Source organism: Grammomys surdaster, unplaced genomic scaffold (assembly GCF_004785775.1).
Source record: "Grammomys surdaster isolate TR1022 unplaced genomic scaffold, NIH_TR_1.0 67, whole genome shotgun sequence".
NCBI classification, from domain to species: Eukaryota; Metazoa; Chordata; class Mammalia; order Rodentia; family Muridae; genus Grammomys; species Grammomys surdaster.
Genome location: NW_021604569.1, coordinates 386,936 through 405,731, shown reverse-complemented (window position 1 = coordinate 405,731; position 18,796 = coordinate 386,936). Strand labels below are relative to the sequence as shown.

At 40.3% G+C, this 18,796-nt stretch overlaps 1 protein-coding gene across 1 annotated transcript in view; it reads right to left on the bottom strand.

Annotated features, from left to right (window-relative positions):
* The window catches only part of Acyp2 (acylphosphatase 2), a 130,463-nt gene extending 112,108 nt beyond the window's left edge, over positions 1-18,355 (bottom strand). Inside the window, exons 1-3 of the mRNA XM_028778321.1 lie at positions 18,219-18,355; positions 2,093-2,109; positions 495-604 (exon numbers count right to left, since the gene is read on the bottom strand). Of these exons, the coding sequence (XP_028634154.1) occupies positions 495-604; positions 2,093-2,109; positions 18,219-18,351 (260 nt within the window). The 5' untranslated portion in view covers positions 18,352-18,355. The remainder of the gene's footprint in view (positions 1-494; positions 605-2,092; positions 2,110-18,218) is intronic.
* Between the last annotated feature and the right edge of the window lie 441 nt (positions 18,356-18,796).

Sequence of the window (18,796 nt, the reverse complement as noted above, 5' to 3'; positions counted from 1 at the left end):
CCACTGTCACCCCACTGCTAAGTCTGTTCTTCTTTAGACCTCAAGGGCTTGTACTACAGCAACAGTAGCACTTGTTAAACAATTCTATTATGTAAAAATGAAACTGAAATCAGGTAAATATTGCACAATAGTAGAGAGATGGCAATCTTTTTGCTTTGAAGACTATATTAGAACTTCAAGAACCATCTAAAGGCACTGTGCTCAGTCCTAACATTTGAAATGATGAATACGTGGGTCCTGGATATGGATCCCATACTGGGGGAGACTTGAGAGGACAGATTGGTTAGCAATACAACAGCTCTTCTTGAATCCTGCCCAAGAGGAAAAAGTCTATTCCCAACAAAGAAGCGTCACCTTAACTGTGGCCTGCCTACAAATACTCCAACCTATTTATAATCCATGAGAACTGAACCTGGCCATCAGTATTGCTACCAGTGAAAATCAAAATATGAAAACAGTTTCATAAATGTAGACACGTTAGTCTTACTACTCACATGGAATTGACCTTTTCTTCAGGGCCTTGCACTTGACCTGTCACTGTGCCTTTTTTTGTGTTCTTCACCCAGCCAACAAGACCTCTTTTCTTAGCTTCTCCTTCTGTGTACTGGTTTCAGGAAAAAACAAGAGAGGTCAAGTCCATCACTAGAAGTCTATACTCATAACACAACTCTTATATTCAGAAACTGCCAACCTTACAATATTTATTTATTTATTTATTTAATTTCTAAAATGTAGTTTATGGACTGCAGAGATGGCTCTGTGGTTAAAAACACTGGCTGCTCTTGCAGAGGACTAGGGTTCAATTCCTAGCAGCCACATGGTTGCTAATAACCAAGTATAATTCATATTCCAGGAGATCAAATGCCTTCTTTTGGCCTCTGTGGGCACTAAGTATGCATTAGTACATAGATGCACATGCAGGCAAAGGACTAATATATATAAAATAAAATAATCCTATGCAGTATATAACTGACCTACAATGACCCCACTATTTGTATGATCAGTACAATTAGAGAAAATAGACCAACAGTGAGAATTGTTTCAGAAATAGTTTCTATTACAATTCTCAGATCCATAAAATGCTATTGTGTTTCCCTCACATCCATTAATAAGGAAATACATTGATAACCTCAGCTTCAAACTCTGATGAACCCAGAATGCTCAATCATTTTTTAAAATATCAGTTTGTGATCAACATAAAATACATACAGGCAAAAATGGACACTGAATCATTTCAAAAGTTTCAATAAAAATAGAAATAATTTTAATAATAAAATCAAACCATTAAGAACACCAAGGGCTAGCACACAGTCAGAGGATTATGATGATAAATTGACCATAAACTAATGCAGGTGCCAGTCTGAAAATCAAAAAAATAATGAAAATGGGGACAGGACAATGGACTGTTAAGATAGAAATATTCTGAAATATAGAGAGGCTTGACTGATGTGGACATGGTGGGACTCTCAGAGTTCGCAACCAGAGGGCTAAATAGTGATGCCAAGCTCAGAAAATAGAACCTATATTTAACTTTTAGGGAAGGGGTGTTTTTAAAATAAAACTAAAAATGTGTATAGAGGGGGTTACTGCTAAAATGTGCAACACCAGCACCCCCTCAATTTACAGTGAGAGATGTGCCCCTGGCCCAAGAGGTTTTCTTTTTAGGACACAGGAGAGAACCCATAATTTTTATCTAGTATACTTAGACAAATGCCTAGTTAGAACCACTTGCCAGAATACTTTTGAAATTCATAGAAAATGCTAACTAAAACCAAGGAAGGCTGTAATAAAACTTTAAAGGCACTTTTAATAGACATCACAATCAGGGAGACAGAGGCAGGCGGATTTCTGAGTTCGAGGCCAACCTGGTCTACAGAGTTCTAGGACAGCCAGGACTACACAGAGAAACCCTGTCTCGAAAAATCTTTAAAGAAAAAAAAAAGAAAGAAATTACAATCAGTAATTTCATGAAAATATCAGTTGTCAAGACAGGATACAAGAAATAGATTAGAACTGGGTAGAAAACAGTTCTATGATTAAAATCAATACTAAAGAAAAAAAGGTATGAAAATAAGAGACAGATTTCACTTACCATTCTGAAGCAAACACCTGAATGAAAGGAAAGAAAGAAATGTCAGCTTGTTTGCCTTTTACAAACTATGTATTTTCTGCCATAACTTGCCTCAATTAAAGGGTGGTGAATAGCAAAATGAACGAAACCTTCCGTATCTGAGTGTACTCAATGGGGTTTCTTAAAAATCATTTTCCCTTAAAATAAAGACTTTCTTGGAAAAATGTTTGAAACCAAATATATAATAAGATGATGACTTATACTTTCATTATATTTTAAAATATTTATTTAAAACACAATTGATCTGGTGGTATAGGCCTGTAATCCTGGCTACTTGAGAGGCTGAGACAGAAGGATGACAAGTTTAAGTCCAGTCTAGGCAACACAGAGAATTCAAGACCAACCTGGGCAACTTCGTCTCAAGATAATAAGGATAAGAAGAGAGAAGAGGTCATCTATGCATGCAGTTCAATGATACATTTCCCAGCATGTATAAAGCCCCAGACAGTCCCCAATTCCACAAAACTGAATTAGTTAATGAGTTAATGAACAGTTGAGAGAGAACAGGTGACATAAAATTTACTTTCCCCCAGTTTTTAGAATTTATTTTTTTAAATAGAAGAAGTAAATTCAACTTTAAATAGTTTAAATTGTTTCTAGTTATAGCCAGAATCAAGAAATGAAATATGCTTGATCACAGCTGGGCTTCCAGAACCCCGTCATTAATGGAAATTAATGCCAATGAAAATGATCTCTGTAGACTCTCTGGTGTAGCTGACCTTACAAGCACAGTGTGGACCATGTGGTTGGGTAGTATTGTTCATGTTAGTTATATTTTCTCTTTCTAGACTGTGACAAAGGTGTTCCACTTGGGGTTTGGGGATGTGGCTCAGTGGCAAGGCACTAGTGTAGCATGCTTGAGGAGCTGGGTCCCATCTTCAGTGACATGGTTGCACTTGTATATAGATACAGACACACATCCAGAAAAGAAATGCTAGCAATTTTATATCTCAGGTTTTATATCTACAACCAGTGATACATGGAGAACTGGGTTGTTAATGGGAATGAAACAAGATGCTAGAGAGTTCCAATTATCAAGGATATATCCTGAAGACTTGGATCCACTACAGAAGGCCTACTACATCTGTCCTAGAATTTATGATGCTCCTAAACAACAGATCTCAGGTCCTCCTCTCAAACTGTAAACATGAAGATAACCGATCAGTTATCCTAGGATCTCCACATATGTACACGGCATGCATACTCACAAACACACATAAAATAAGTAAATGTAAATATGTTTTAAAGTACCAGCCTGAAGCATAAGTAAAAAAATAAAATAAAATAAAACCCTACACACACATACTACCACTACCACCACAGTAGGTCCACACAATAGAATACTACAATAAAAAAGAACACAAGTATCACCATCTACTTGTATAAGAACCAAATGTTATATGCTAAGCAAAAGAAGCCAAACTTAAACATAATGTATAATTACATTCTGGAAAGGCAAAGCTACAAAGACTGGAAACAGACTGTCTGTTGCCAAGAGGTTCAAGGGAACTTTCTGGGGTCAGGGGGCTATTCTCTGAACAGTCCTGGTGATCCCATGACCTCACACACGGCAAAAGAAACTGAGTGTAAAAAAGAAGAAATATTACCAATTGTAAATTCTGGCTTGGTGGAAAACAATTAGGACAATTTCGATTGGGAAGTCACTGGGAACAGATCAAACCACCTCCGAGGAGGTGAAAAGATGGAGCCTGCACACAAAAGCAGACCTTAGGTAGGAGCCTGTGAAAGCTCAGAAAGGTGTTTTATAAATCTGTGGTGTCTCCTGATGACAGTAGACTGTAGAATCAAATGAATGGGACAAAAAAGAGCAGTAAGGGAGTGAAGACAGTGTAATGTCACCAGTGGAATTTTCTGAGACTATAAAAATATATTTAAAACACATGTAGAGTGTGGATGACTGATGTATGTGAAGAACTGATGAGAAGAGCCAGAAGGCAATCTGTTATCCATGGAGGGAAAGATGCAGAGAGCCACCCTGTAGTTGGACAGCACAGGCCAGGTGCCTTAGAATACAGCAAGTGCTTACCAAGCACACAGTGAACAGCTCCAGGCTGTGCTGAACATATTCCTCTGAGTTGTTCAACCTCAACAACCCCGTGTATGAGCACTGTGAAAGGAAAAGCCACAAGCAACTGAAGTAAAACAGACTTGGAGGACTGGGGTTTGGTCAGAGATAGAGCACACCCTTAACGTGCACAGGGTCCCAGGTTCAAGCCTCAGTGTCATAAAAAGACTTTTTAAAAATGACATGATCTCTTTCTTATGTAAGACAGAGTCTACAGCACTTCAGACTTACAGAACTCTGTGCCTAGAATCTAGGGAATCCACTGTTATACAGTAAAACATGCAGCCAGTAGCTGGTTTGAGAGAGAGGCCTGTAAAGGGTTTCCACTTCAGGTTGAGAGTCACATTACAGGACAGGTATGGAGTCCAGCAGTACAGCATTTGGCTATCAAGGTCAAGCCCTAGTTCAAGGGTCAAAGACCCTGGGTTCAAGCCCTAGTGATGGCTTCCCATCAGGGTGGTTCACTTGGTCTGGATGAGAAATCATATGCTCACTTGTGAAGTCTGCGCACTAGCTTGCAAATCAGTAGTGTACAAGGAGCCTTGGATGATGGAGGGCAAACCCTAATCTCCTGTACCTTATCCTGACCTGGTGTTGGACCTGTCCAGGTGACCTGGCAGCTCAGGCTGTTCCCTCCACCCTTAATACTTACTGCCCTAGAAAGGGAGTCCACGTCATTTCTAACAAAGGGCAGCATCCTTTTGGTATTTATGAACAACAAGGACAAATGAAGGTTTATAACTCAAATAGGGACTGAGAAGATGGCTCAGTCAATAAAATGTTTACTAGACATGCAAGAAGACCAAAGTTTGGATCCTCAGCACCCGTGTAAAAACATGGTATCCCATTCACACCTACAAACCCAGCTCCAAGAAGAACAGAGACAAGAGGACCACTAGAGCTTCTCTCAAAGGACAGATGATGACAAAGAAGAAAACAAATATTTTTGTTGGTCCTCCATGTGTGTACACATGTACAATACATTCACACATATAAATAAACAAATTCTTTAAAAAAATAAGAGAGAATGTAATAGAGGAAGACACCTGACATCAGCTTCTCCACACATATATACTCAAGTGAACATACATATACACACATGTACACATATACCACACAGACATATGTTAGACAATGAATGGATGAGTGGATAGGTAGGTGACGGATGGATGGATGGATGGATGGATGGATAGATAGATGATAGATAGATAGATAGATAGATAGACAGACAGATAGATGATAGATGCTCATAGCTTAAAGCAAGGGAGTTTGAGGAGTTGTTTTGTTGTTGTTTTGCTATTTTGAGACCAGTATTCACCACGTAACCCAGACTGGTCTCACATCTGGTATGTAGCCCACAATGGCTTTGAACTTGCAATCTCCTCTCGGAAAAGAACTCTTAAGGGCAGTTTTTAAATTTGCTTTTTAAAACAACAAAGATTATTATTTAAAACAACTTATTATGTGTTGTTTGGATAAGGAAATTATGTATATAATCTACAATAGATTGTTTTAGATAAAACTTAAAAATTAAATAACTCAAATATATTTAACAAGTATATAATTAAATATGAATTATTTATGTAACAAAAAATTAGTCTAATTCCAAGTACAAGGTATGAAATGAATATGCAAGACAGAGTTGTCTCTGCATCCAGTACCTTAGAATATAGCAGGGAAAGTAGAACACCAAAGAGACAAAAACAGACCAACAGACAGGGTGTGGTGGCAATCTCAGAAGTGCAAGACATCCTTGGCTTTATGGCAAATTCAAGGCCAATCTGGCCTACAAATGAGACTGTTTCAAAAAGATAAATATAAATGAATATTCACAGCTGGGGCTAGGCATGGTAATGTATACCTGTAATCTTAGTACTTAGAAACAGAGGCAGGAGAATTGCTTCAAGTTCTAGGCCATCTTAGTCTATTTGGTGAGTTCTAGGCTAAGTAGGAATGAAACCCCTACTTCAAAAAGGGAAAGTAGAGTTGGCAAAATGGCTCCGAGGCTAAGGGCACTTGCTGCCAGGCCTGGTAACTTGAGTTTAATCCCCAGAACCCATACGGTGGAAGGAGAGGACCAGCTTCCACCAGCTGCTCTCTGACTGCAGTGTACACCCAAATAAATAAATAAGAAAATGTGAAACATAAAAATAAGGGGAACAACAGTTCTAGCAATAATATCCATAAGCCTGGATACAAATGAGAGTTTATTGGACAGATAAACCAATCTTGGTGACTTTTGTACACGCTCATTAAAAAATGAATTTTCAAAATGATACATGTATGAAAATGCCATCAGGAAACATGTTATTTTGTAGGCTACTTTTTAAAATAAACTAATAATTTTTAAATAAGTTTTTGAAAGTTCAGATATCATTCATGAGTAATAGTTAGTATGCTGAGAGCAATAAGATATTACAGATGGAATATATGCTCGGAGGTCCAAAGCTAGGATTATCACACACAATTAAATGTGCAGAGTCAGACACGGCCCCAGAAGATTATATCCTAGGCCCAAACTGTACCAAAGATTACTAAAGAACAGCTGAGTCAGGCTCCAGCTGTTTCTAGAAGAAACTGTGTTTTCTCCCCAAGGTTTTTATAATCTCTCAACTTATCTACCGTAAGAACTTCCCAGTCTTCCTGCATCCACTTACTCTTCACAGACTAGGTAAGGCAGTTTTCTTCCCTGAAGCAAAACCAAATCCCTTCCTTCCCAAGTTTAAATCCTGCAGTGACTCCTCATGATACTGAAAATAAGATGGATTGTGGCCACCACATTCTCCATGTCCTTGCCAACCTGCTACCTTTCAGTATGCCATTCCCCTCCGTGGTACTTGAGTAAAAAGTGGCCCCCGTAGGCTCATGGACTTGAACACTTGGTCCCTGATTGGTGCTATTTGGAAGGGGAAGTATGGAACCTTTGAGAGGTGCTGCCTTGCTGGAGATAGTATGTCACTGGGGTGGGATTTGAGGATTTATACTTGCCAGTCCACTCACTCTGCTTTGATTTCTGCACTTCTACAGTTCCTGTATAGGCATGGCATACTGACTACCACAGGCCATTATATATACTTAGCAATTCATTTTTTTTTTATTTCCCATCTTCATAGTAAATGGTAAGTTCCATGAGGGCAACATCTTTCTGCTAGACCAGAGCTCTGCACACAAGTGTTGCATAGGAAAAAAAAAAAAAAAAAAAGCTAGTTGAAGAATCTCTGTAAGAATTCATTATAACTATACAGCCAGCCGTATCAATTAGAGTTTAAATTCACTTTCAACATAAGGGTGCTACATTTATTGCATTCAAAGTTCTAGAATGAATCTTAAGAATTCTACGCTGATTCTAGAAAAATCTTGTAAAAGTAATAACAGAGACTGAATACATACTATGTATCTGTGTGTATACTTACATGTATAATGTATACATCTATATACAAACATACTTATATGTATATGACAAAAAAGATAGCATAGAGTTACTAGATAATATCTACATTGATATTATATTTATTGAGCCCTTTATTTTAAATCCTTAGAAGGATCTGTTAAAGAGTCTCAAGATCTCCAGCTCAGCAGCGAGCCATACAGAAGTTATCAAAGTTTCATTGAATCTTCTAGAATCTTTTCAAAAGGGCTGACCCCTAGTTTGCTGCATATTATGTAGTGAAAAACCATATAAGGAGAAACAAAAGGTAAGTGGAGACATGCTTCCTGCACTTTATCAGAGGCGGCTAGAGCAGAACATTCCAGTCAGGGCCTTTGTTGGAGAACAGGCTTCTACTGAGCTTTCCCAGCTCCCTCCACCCTGCTTCCACTCAAGGGGAGCTGTTGTGACACACGGCTCTAGAAACTGGGACAGACATAGGCCCCTTCAGCCACGAGACACCCAAGTGCAATGTGTGGCTCAGTCAAGCTCTGTCAGCAGCAGCCTGTTCCTTCATGAAAAGAGACAGAAAATGTAAATGATTATTTGCAAAGGAAATATCCTTTAAATCTACAAGAAAACATTGACATTCAAAGAAACCATATGACAAATCTAAATGCCTGAATTCTTTTTTATGACGTATTTACCTATGTAAATTATGCCTTCATCTTAGGATCTGAGTGCATATGCCATTCTGAATGCAGGAAGTGAGCTAGTTACTGCTCTACAAATCAGCCTTATGATTTCAAAACGGTATTAATTAATTATATAAAATGTGCTTGTTTATGTGGTTTCACATGTATACTTTGGACATAGTCAAAACTCTGCCTTTCTTGTCCCCTCCCAACTTCCCACTGGTCCCCTTCCCTTAATGTATTTTAATATCTTTAATTGCCAAAACCAGTTTTCCTTATAAAAAGGAAAATTCTGCCTAACCTTTCTCCATGGTCAAGGGTTTGTTCTCTGGAGCTACAAGCCATGGCAGCATCTTTCAGTTGAAACTACCCCAACACTACCTCTTCTCCGAGCTAAGTATCACTGCACTGCAGTTTAATGCAAGACATGTCTGAAGTCCCCACCAGAGGCAGCAACCCAATGGGAGACAATATAACAAACCCTCAGCCTGACCTTCAAACTATTATCCTTCCTGAGACAGTGAGGGACACAGACCTGGCAACATAAATAACTGTAGCAGAAAACAGCATAGATGAAAGGAAATGAAAACAGACAATGTAGAAGAACTGTCAGCAAACTGAAGAACAACACAGGTGTGAGAAGGAATTAGAGTCAGCACACTTACACTTCATGACTATGATTTGCTTAAATTTCTAGCTCCTAAAATGCAGGTTTTCTATTTGTCTATTCAGGGGAAAATACGTATGTGTAAATCGTGTGATATGGCCACTAGTATTCATCATGGTTTATATTTGAAGTAATATTTCTTTTCCTTTTTCTTTCTTTTCTATCCTTCAACATCCTTCCCCTCTACCTTTCTTTCCTTTGAAGCAAGATGTCACTATAAAGCCCAGGCTGCCTTCGGCTTTGTGATCCTCCTGCCTCAGCCTCCTGGGTGTTGGGATTACAGTTATGTACCACTATATCTAGCTTAAACAAACTTTGAAAAAAAACTATATCAGTATTCCAATAAACTTGACCTATCTAAAAACCCAGTTGCTACTATCAAAACAAATTCCAGCTCTACTAAAGCATATGTAAACAAAGACATGACCAAGCTGCCTTTCCAAGAATGTTAGTATTCACCAAAAAGATGACAAAGCACCAAATAATCTGTTAACTGGTTTCCTTTACTTCAGTCTATTATTCTATGAGAGAAATGTAACTAAGCATCCATAGAAACACTGTAAGCCAAGCCACAGCTACAAATGCTGTAACAAAGACTCGGTCCCCTGTCAGGAGTCTGCATGAACACCTCCCCCTTCCCCCACCTCTGCTAATAGAAATTCACAAAGAAAACAAACACCATTGAGCTTCTGTGGAAGAGAGAGATTTGTAAAAGGGAAAGATAGCAAAGGAGAAAATGGTTTTGTTTTGTTGTTTTTTGTTTGGTTGGTTGGTTGGTTTTGGTTTTGGTTTTTCGAGACAAGGTTTCTCTGTGTAGCCCTGGCTGTCCTGGAACTCACTCTGTGGACCAGGCTGGCCTCGAACTCAGAAATCCGCCTGCCTCTGCCTCCCAAGTGCTGGGATTAAAGGTGTGCACCACCACTGCCTGGCTGCAAAGGAGAAAATGTTAAAAGTAACTTTCCAATAGAGAAGCCAGCAAACACTATCTCTGGAGATCAAGGTCAACATGAACTGTGATGAGTCTCCATGACACCTGTCACACACAATGGAAATGGGACATTACCTCTGCAGTCTTTTGTTCAAATCCATAACTTAGTCTTTTCATGTCAAAACTATCAGATAAGGGCTGGCAAGGTGGCTCACAGGAAAAGACTTCTTTAAGGCTGATTGAGTTCAATCCCCAGGACCCACATGATAGAAAGCAAGAAACTAATTCCCTGGGCTGAAGAAACAGTAGAGGAGTTAAGTGTACACATGTACTGTTTGTCTAATAAACCTGAGTTCAGATTCTAGCAGTCAAGTCCAGTATCTCACGAATGCCTGTAACATCAGTGCCAGGTGATCCAATGACCTCTTTGGCTTCTGAGGTTATCCACACTCACATGCACACATTAATACAGTCATACACACGTATACATACACATTAAAATAAAAATATACATTTTAATCATTTAAGGATTAAAAATAAATCTTTTTTGAAAAGGAAGTAACTTCCCTAAGTCCCCTACATGAATGTCATGGCGTGCACAGAACCAAATACTTTCATCTGGGCATTGCCTCCACGCTCATATTTTATATACTGTGTTTCAATGACTTATTGTGGCACGTATTAGTCATGGTTCCAGATGTACTCAAGTTGACAACCAAAAGTAGCCATCACAAGTCCACCCTTGACACACAATCATATCACCTTATGTCATGATTAACTTACAAATGAAAAAATAACCAGGTCATAATTATACCTAAATATGATATAACTATCATATATTTAATGAGGTCATAATTATACCTAATATGCTATAATTATTGCTCATACAACTACAAATGTATTATAATTTTAGAATAGGTGGCAATATCCCTTAAGGGACATCCTTTTAGCATCTCTGTGGTGATTTGAAAAGGTTTCGCTCCCACAGATTCATGTGTTTCAATGTGCCTCACAGGCAGTGGGACTATTAGGGGTATGGCCTTATGGGAGGAGGTGTGCCTCGTTAGAGGAAGTGTGTCACTGTGGAGGTGGGGCTTTGCCATCTCAAATGTTCAAATTATGCCCAGTGTGAAACACATCCAGTCTTCTCCTGGCTGCTTTTGGATCAAGATGTAGACTTTCACCTTCTCCAGCACTGTGTCTGCCCACATGCTGACATGCTTCCTGCCATGATGATTATGAACTAAACCTCTGAAACTGTTAGCCAGGCCCAATTAAATATTTTCCTGAGTAAGCGTTGCCTTGAAGAGACTTGATGTACCAGGGTGAGGAGAATAAATGGGGGCTGTGAGGGGCTCCACTCTCTCAGAGGAGAAGGGGAGGGGCAGGCGGGAAGACCTACGGGAGAAGGGGTACTGGGTGGGGGGACAGCGATCAGGATGCAAAGTGAATAAAAAATAAATAAATAAAAAAGAGTTGCCTTGGTCATGTTATCCCCTCACAGCAATAAACCTTAACTAAGACATTCTCAACCTTAAGTATGATAATCTTTGATACTCTCCTATTTAAAGTTACATCACATGATAAAGAAGTTGAGGAAAGAAAACACAAATATCTGTACAAATGCATTCTTAACAAAATATGACAGAAATACTCATGACAATTAAGTCCTTGTTTCTGCTACTGGTCATGTGGCCTCAGCTGGTATCGATAACCATCTTTCTCTACTGCCCTTTCTGTATTTCCCCAACACTCAGCAAATACCTCAGCAGATCTTGGCTCCCTGTTGGGAAGAATGTCCCACACCATCATTCTTGAAAAGGTCTGCCCTTGTTATTCTATCTACTCGATTACTGAACGCCTCCTCAGTAGAAGTCACTTTCTGATGAACATTTACATTGTTCACAAGTCTCTTCACATCCATCACCCATTTGTAGAGATCTATCCATACACTTCTTTGTCAAATGTCTTTCTCACCAATATTCCAGTCATGCTCTTTCCAAGTCCTAACCATACAGCCAGTCCATCCACTACAGTCTATTAGTCAGTGAAAAAATATATATCTAGCCATTTCTCATTCCAAAAAAAAGTATGACATGTACTGCCTGATGTTCTGCCCACTGGGAAGATTTTCCTTCATCAGTGTCTTTCAGGGTTGCCTCAGAAAGGGACTGTAATGTTGCAGCTCTCCATTTTCTAGGTGGTGCCTGCATAACATGCAGACTCATCACAAATTAGACCCTTGTCTTCTCTTCCTCAGTCAACCAAACATAGGGCACACCCATGAGGCTAGAGGTGCATGTTTGGCAGCAGACAGCATTGTATTAAGAATATTAAGAATTTGGGTAGCTTCTTCACATAACTTGCTTATGTCTTCTGGACCTGCTCAGGCCTGATACACACTACTTCCATTTGATAACAGTCTGCTGCTTGCATATCCTATTTAATAACTTGATCAGTCAGATAGCACCCAGCTCATAATAGACAGCTCATAATGGACATGGGAACTTGGTGGCCCATTAGCAAATGTCCAGTTTCTATTAATGCCCAACAGCAGGCCAAGAACTGTTTTTCAAAGGGAGAGAATAGTTATCTGCAGAAGGTGCAGATGGAGCTTTGCTCCAAAATCCTGAAGGTCTCTTCTGTGATTCACTTGTAGGGGCCTGCCAGAAGCTTCAAATAGCATCCCTATCTGCCACTACCACTTAATTACCATCAAGCCTGCTTGATCATATGTTCTAAGTGGCAGAGTGGCCTGCACAGCTGCTTGGACCAAATGAGGAACCTTCTCTTGTTCCAGATCCTACACAAAGTTAGCAGCTTCCTGAATCACTTGGAATAGGGACCAAATTAACACACCCAAGTGAAGAATGTGCTGCTTCCAGAATCCAGATAGGTCCACTAAACATTGTGCTTCTTTCTTGGTGGTAAGAGGGGCCAGGTGCAATCATTTATCTTTGAAAGGAATATCTCTGCATGCTCCACACTAATGGACTCCTAAGAAACTCACTGAGGTAGAAGGGCCTTGAATTTTGGTTGGATTTATTTGCAATTCTCTGATGCCCATATGCATTACCAATGAGTCCAAAGGGAATGCTACCTCCTACTCACTTGGTCCAATCGGCATAATGTCATCAATATAATGTACAAATTTATATTTTGTGGAAGAGATTGATGATTAAGATACCTTCCAACTAAGTTATGACACAGGACTAAAGAGATAATATATCCTTGAAATAAAACTGTAAAGGTATACTTCTGGCCTTGCCAACTGAAAGTAAATTATTTCTGGTGTTCTTTGTGGACAAGTTCCAAAAAAAAGTATTTGCTAGATTAATAGCTGCATACCATGTACCAGATGTGTTAATCTTCTCAAATAAGGACAACACATCTGGCGTAGCAGCTACAATCCCAGATACTACTTGACTGGTTTTTCAATAGTCAACTGCCATTCTCCACAATTCATCTGTCTTCTGCACTGGCCAGATAGGAGAGCTAAAGACAGATGTGGGAATTCACACCCCTGAATTTTTCAAGTCCTTCCTTGATGGTGGCACTAATTTCTGCGGCTCTTCCAATGATATGATACTGTTTTTAATTCACTCTTCCTTTATAGAAGCAACTCCTAAAGTCTTCCATTTAGCTTTTCCAACTATAATAGCCTTCACCCCATAAGTCAGGGATTCAATGTGAGAATTCTGCCAACTTCAAAATATTTCTATCCCAATTATACATTCTGGGACTGGGGAAATGACCACAGGATGAGTTCCAGGACCCATCGGACCTATTGTGAGTCAGACTTCAGACAAAACTTCATCAATCACCTGGCCTCCATAAACCCCTACTTTAACTGGAGGACAACATGTTTCTTGGGATCTCCTAGAATCAGTGTCAGCTCAGAACCAGTAAATAAGAAACTCCCAGAAAGTCTGATTGTTTCCTTTCTCCCAGTATACAGTTACCCTTGTAAAAGGCCACAGGTTCTTTTGGGAAGAACAAAAGAAAGGCTAACAATAAAACTTTTCAGTGTTTTATCAAGGTCCTTCCTCAGAGAAACCTGGCTGTCTCTTCATTCAAAGGGTTCTGGGTCTGCAAACTTGCTTAATCTAGAAATTGACTGCTTTTTGCCACAATCCAATGTAGCCCTTTTCTTTCTTACTTTGAGAATTTTTCCAAATATAGAGATTAAACAAAAATTCAGTAGGTTTCTTATCTATTTCATTTCTGGAAACAACATAATTGATTAGCTAGTATCAAAGGACCATATGACTCATACTCCCATAAAATTCACTTGCTCGTGCTATTACAAGTTAGGTCATTATGGACATTGGTTTGTCTATGCTGCCCCTTTACAGTAACCCCGATCACCTTGCCTTTGACTGGGGCCCAATTAAACCCACTGCATTTAATTCAACCAATTGAGCAGCAGCATCTCCAATCCTAAAGAAAGAGGGTGACAGCAAATCTCTACAAGTATACTGTTTCCATCTTACTGCTATGTCTCTAGGCCTTCCTGGAGGGTTAGATTTTACACAGTATACCACTAACATTGCAATTCCCAAGCCTAAAAATCCCCTCTTTAACACTAAGTCAAGGGCTACCAGGCATGTCTAACTCCTTTCCAGTAGGCCATCTTCTAACAAATGCTTTAGCCAACCATTCAAACTAACTTTTGTTAATTCTTTTTTTAAATTCTGTGAGCTTCCATATTAAACCTAGATCTCCACTCAGAGGGCTCATATCAATAAACTCAGCTTGATCCAGATTTATGTTCATTCTACCATTTTCCTTTACCCTTAAAACCCATTTCCACACATCATCAAATTCTGCTTGAATGAATTAGCAAACTCACTAAGCTCGTTAGTAGTATAGCATACGTCTTTGTGAACTACACTTGCTACCTCTCCTCTAGGAGTCTGAGGCAACTATTGGTGAGCCTTGAAGGATACCAGTATCATCTCTCTCCTGGCATTTCCTTCAAAGAAAGTCACTGCTGGTTTAGCAGACAATGAAGGATTAATTTCCTCACTCAAAGGAAGAGTGTGAGTTGTGAATATTTTCTGCTGAGGATGGAGATAAACCCTTGAGAATCCGAAGGTTCAAAGTTCTCAGCTTCAATGGGGTCATCTCACATATCCCCATCCAAGTTAAAGAATCCCATTGTTTACCAATCAATGCCCTTACTTAAACACCAATATTCCTTCAAAGTTGGGACTTGTACTTCAGCTAACCTTATAATAAGGACTTCGGTTTGATTTTCTAAAATTTGAGCTCTGTGGCTGCTGGAGAGAAGATTCTCTTCCAACCTTTAGACTGTTTGTGTGCATCTGGAGCTGGTCAGTTTTATAATTTTATAACAGCTATTGTTGTCCTTCACCATACTTGCAGATGCTAGAAGTTGGTTAATTTTATATGGAGCTCACTCCTTTCCTTCGTCAATTTATCCAGAGATCTACGAGCAACAACCAAGATTGCCATTTTCCTTATTTTTCCACAAATTATCAAAAGTTTTATATACAGAGTCACCAAATCCTTTACAGCTTACAATTTGTGAATCATGATAATCAAATGCATTTACCTCCTTAAGTTCGTAAAATGGGTCATACCATGGACTTTCAGTACTCTCCAAGCTTCTAGAAGAGGCTTCAGTAATTGGAGGTGTTGGCAAAATTGGAAAGCCTATTCCAGATATTTAAAAAAATTCATCTTTATACTTCTATTGCCCTGCAACCAGTTTTAATACTAAAATCTGTATTAATCAGGGTTCTCTAGAGAAACAGAACTTACAGAATGAGTCTATGTATATAGAAAGCAGATTTATTAGAATGACTTACAGGCTATGGTCCAGCAAGTCCAAAAACGGGCTGCCTATGAATGGAAAGTCCAAGAATCCAGTAGTTGCTCAGACCACAAAACTAGATGTCTCAGCTGGTCTTCAGTATGCACCAGAATCACAAAGATCACAAAGAATCACTCTAATGCCAGTGAAGAAATGGACTTGCTAGCAGTCATTTGAAGGCAAGCAAGCAAAGACAGCAAGCTTCCTTCTTCCCTGCCCTCCCACAGAAGGCATGGCCCAGATTAGAGGTGGGTGGGTGTTTCTACCTCAAAGGATTTGAATTAAATCATCTCAAAGATCAGGTCTGATCATCTCAAAGATCAGGATTAGAAGTGGATCTTCCCACTTCAAATTAAGCAAAAACCCCTCTCAGGGATGGCCTCCACTTTTAGGTTTTAGTTAATTCCCGACATAGTCAGGTTACCAGAGTATCAAAAGTACTAACCAGGCTCAACATCACTTAGCTTCTGAGACCAGGCAGGACTGGATAAGTACCATGGCCATGACTCCTGGTGTCCTTTCTAAAATTGTAGTCCTGGCTGTCCTGGAACTCATTCAGTAGACCAGGCTGGCCTTGAACTCAGAAATCCACCTGCCTCTGCCTCCCAAGTGCTGGGATTAAAGGCGTGTGCCACCACTGCCCGGCTCGTGCAGACTTTTCTAAACCTGACCTCACACTTGTCTGCTGTGATTTTCCTACCTCTCTTTTCACAGCAAATCTCTGAAACAAAGGCTCATTATAAACATAAACACTTTCATCCATCTTTAACCTTACCCAGTATACATTGCCCCAAAGTGTTAAATATCTACAGAATATCAAAATAAAAGGATAACATTCCCCTCCCCCTTTAGACAAGGATCAATTTTTAAAAATTCCAGTTTTTCTTTCTAGAAATACATTTCCAATACAAACTCACATTTTAAATCTACTAACGGTTACCATTAAAGCTTACTGCTGAAGGAAGTTAAGAAAAGTATCCCATAGTATCCCCCTCCCACACACAGACACAGAGACACACAGACACACACACACACAGAGCACATCTGAGGTGGGGGTGGCGATGGAGTTATAAGAAATTCTCATGCATACCAAACAATGGAATAAAAGTATGTGGAGAAGGTAGACTAGAAATACGACTCAAATAGGAGGTTATATCCTTGTAAAAGGAGTTTTATTTTTATGTTGAAGATGAGGAACCCTAAGGGCCTTTTCCAGTCCCGCACCCTCCTTAAAGCTTCCCCCTCCCACCTGGGGTCAAGACTAGGCCGAGTTCCATTCTCCACCCACAGAAACATTCTTGAGTAAACAATTCTCAGGATGTACTGACATAGTTACCTGACCCTCTGGAAAGTCCCAGGTAGAGTGCAAATGCATGTCATGCATGCTAGTGCCCCTAAAAAATATAAACACTGCTTGTAATATCCATCTGGGGGTCACCTTCGCTCCGGAAAATAAACCTCTTGCCTTTGCATCGATCTGCATCTCCGTGTCGGTGGCATCTTGAAGTAAGTACCACTAGTGGACCAAGGGTTGGGGTCTTACAAAAACAAGAGCCTCAACTGGACTTAACTTGGTAAGTGCAGGCTGAATCATTGGCAAATGCCAGCGTGCCCTTGGTCTGGTGCAGAGGATCCAATCCAGGTCTTGGTGACTATTAGGCAAGCACTCTACTGAGCTACATTTCCACTCTCAAATTTTTTTTCCTTTTAAATGGATAATGATATACATTAAACAGTTACAGTATACTCCATTAGACAATGTTCTCAAATGTGTAGACTAGGCTGGTCTAGATCTCAAATAGCCACTCTTTTGCCAAAGGACTGCATGCACCACCATGTCAAGCTGCGTTAAAAAGAAAGTTTTAACGTTTTAATTTACTTTTTTTTTCTTTTTAGCTTTTCGAGACAGGGTTTCTCAGTATAGCCCAGGCTGTCCTGGAACTCACTCTGTAGACCAGGCTGGCCTACGTTTTTAATTTACAAATATAAAGATTTTACAATAAGTCAGACATTACGTTCTATGCATCTATTTAAGTTTATAATCAAACAAAAATTTTAAAACTTCATTTAAATGGCCTGGAAGTGTCGTTCGATAATCTAGTGCGCAAATGTAAGCGTATGTGTAAATACATAAGGTTCAAGCTCCAAAACCTAGGAAAGAAAAATTGCTAGTTCGCTGGAGAGGGACTACAACCTCTGACAAAGTAAATCACCCACTATATCATTCAAGTACCCTTGCTAAGACAAACAACCTCTGTTTTTTCCACCACTTAGGCATTTTCCCGTAGGCTAGCAGCGGCCCCTTCGGGTACCCAGGGTGACCTCCCTCCGCCCGCGCTAGCCCTCCCACGCATGCGCACTACCCATCCTCCCCACCGGGGCTGCTGTGTCATGGCTGAGCGGAAGTCGCAGCCTCAGAGAGAAGACCCAACCCTAAAATGGATGGCGCAAGCTTCCTCCTCTCCCTCCCACGGCCTCGTCTCGGCCTCCCAGGGCAGGCCATACCTTGCACTGTCCCGAACACTTCGTAGTCCACAGACTTCAGCGGCTCCGCCATGACGGCCAGGCTTCTCGCGAGCAGCCGTAGCGGGTTGTGTGGCGCGGAGCGTGCGACGGCCGCCAGGGGAAGGAGGCTCATGGGCGCTGGGATCCGCGCCCGGCGGTCGGGACAGGAGCGCGCCGGGTCACGCGTCGGAAGACGGCAGATGACCGCAGTCCACCGTGAGGGCGGCGGGACTCCGGGCGCTCGGGCTCGCAAGCAGGGTGCTCCCCCTCTGCGTTCCCCAGGGCCCGGTGCTCTAAAGAAAACGGAGGCTCGTGCCAGGGTCGGGCATGTGAGGGGATTAGACCAACTAATAGATAGAATCATCTACTCACTGACGTCTATTTGACGCCCCCCCCCCAAAAAAAAGGTGTTGGTTTTGTTTTTTTTTTAAGTAAGGATGAAAATAGGAGAGCGACTTGTTGGGAGGACAGAGGGGTAGAGCCTGCGTGGGTAGGGATGAGAAGGATAATAGGGGATGGAAATTACCAAAATTCACTATATACAAGGATAATATGTCAAGGAACGTTTAAGTTTTAGG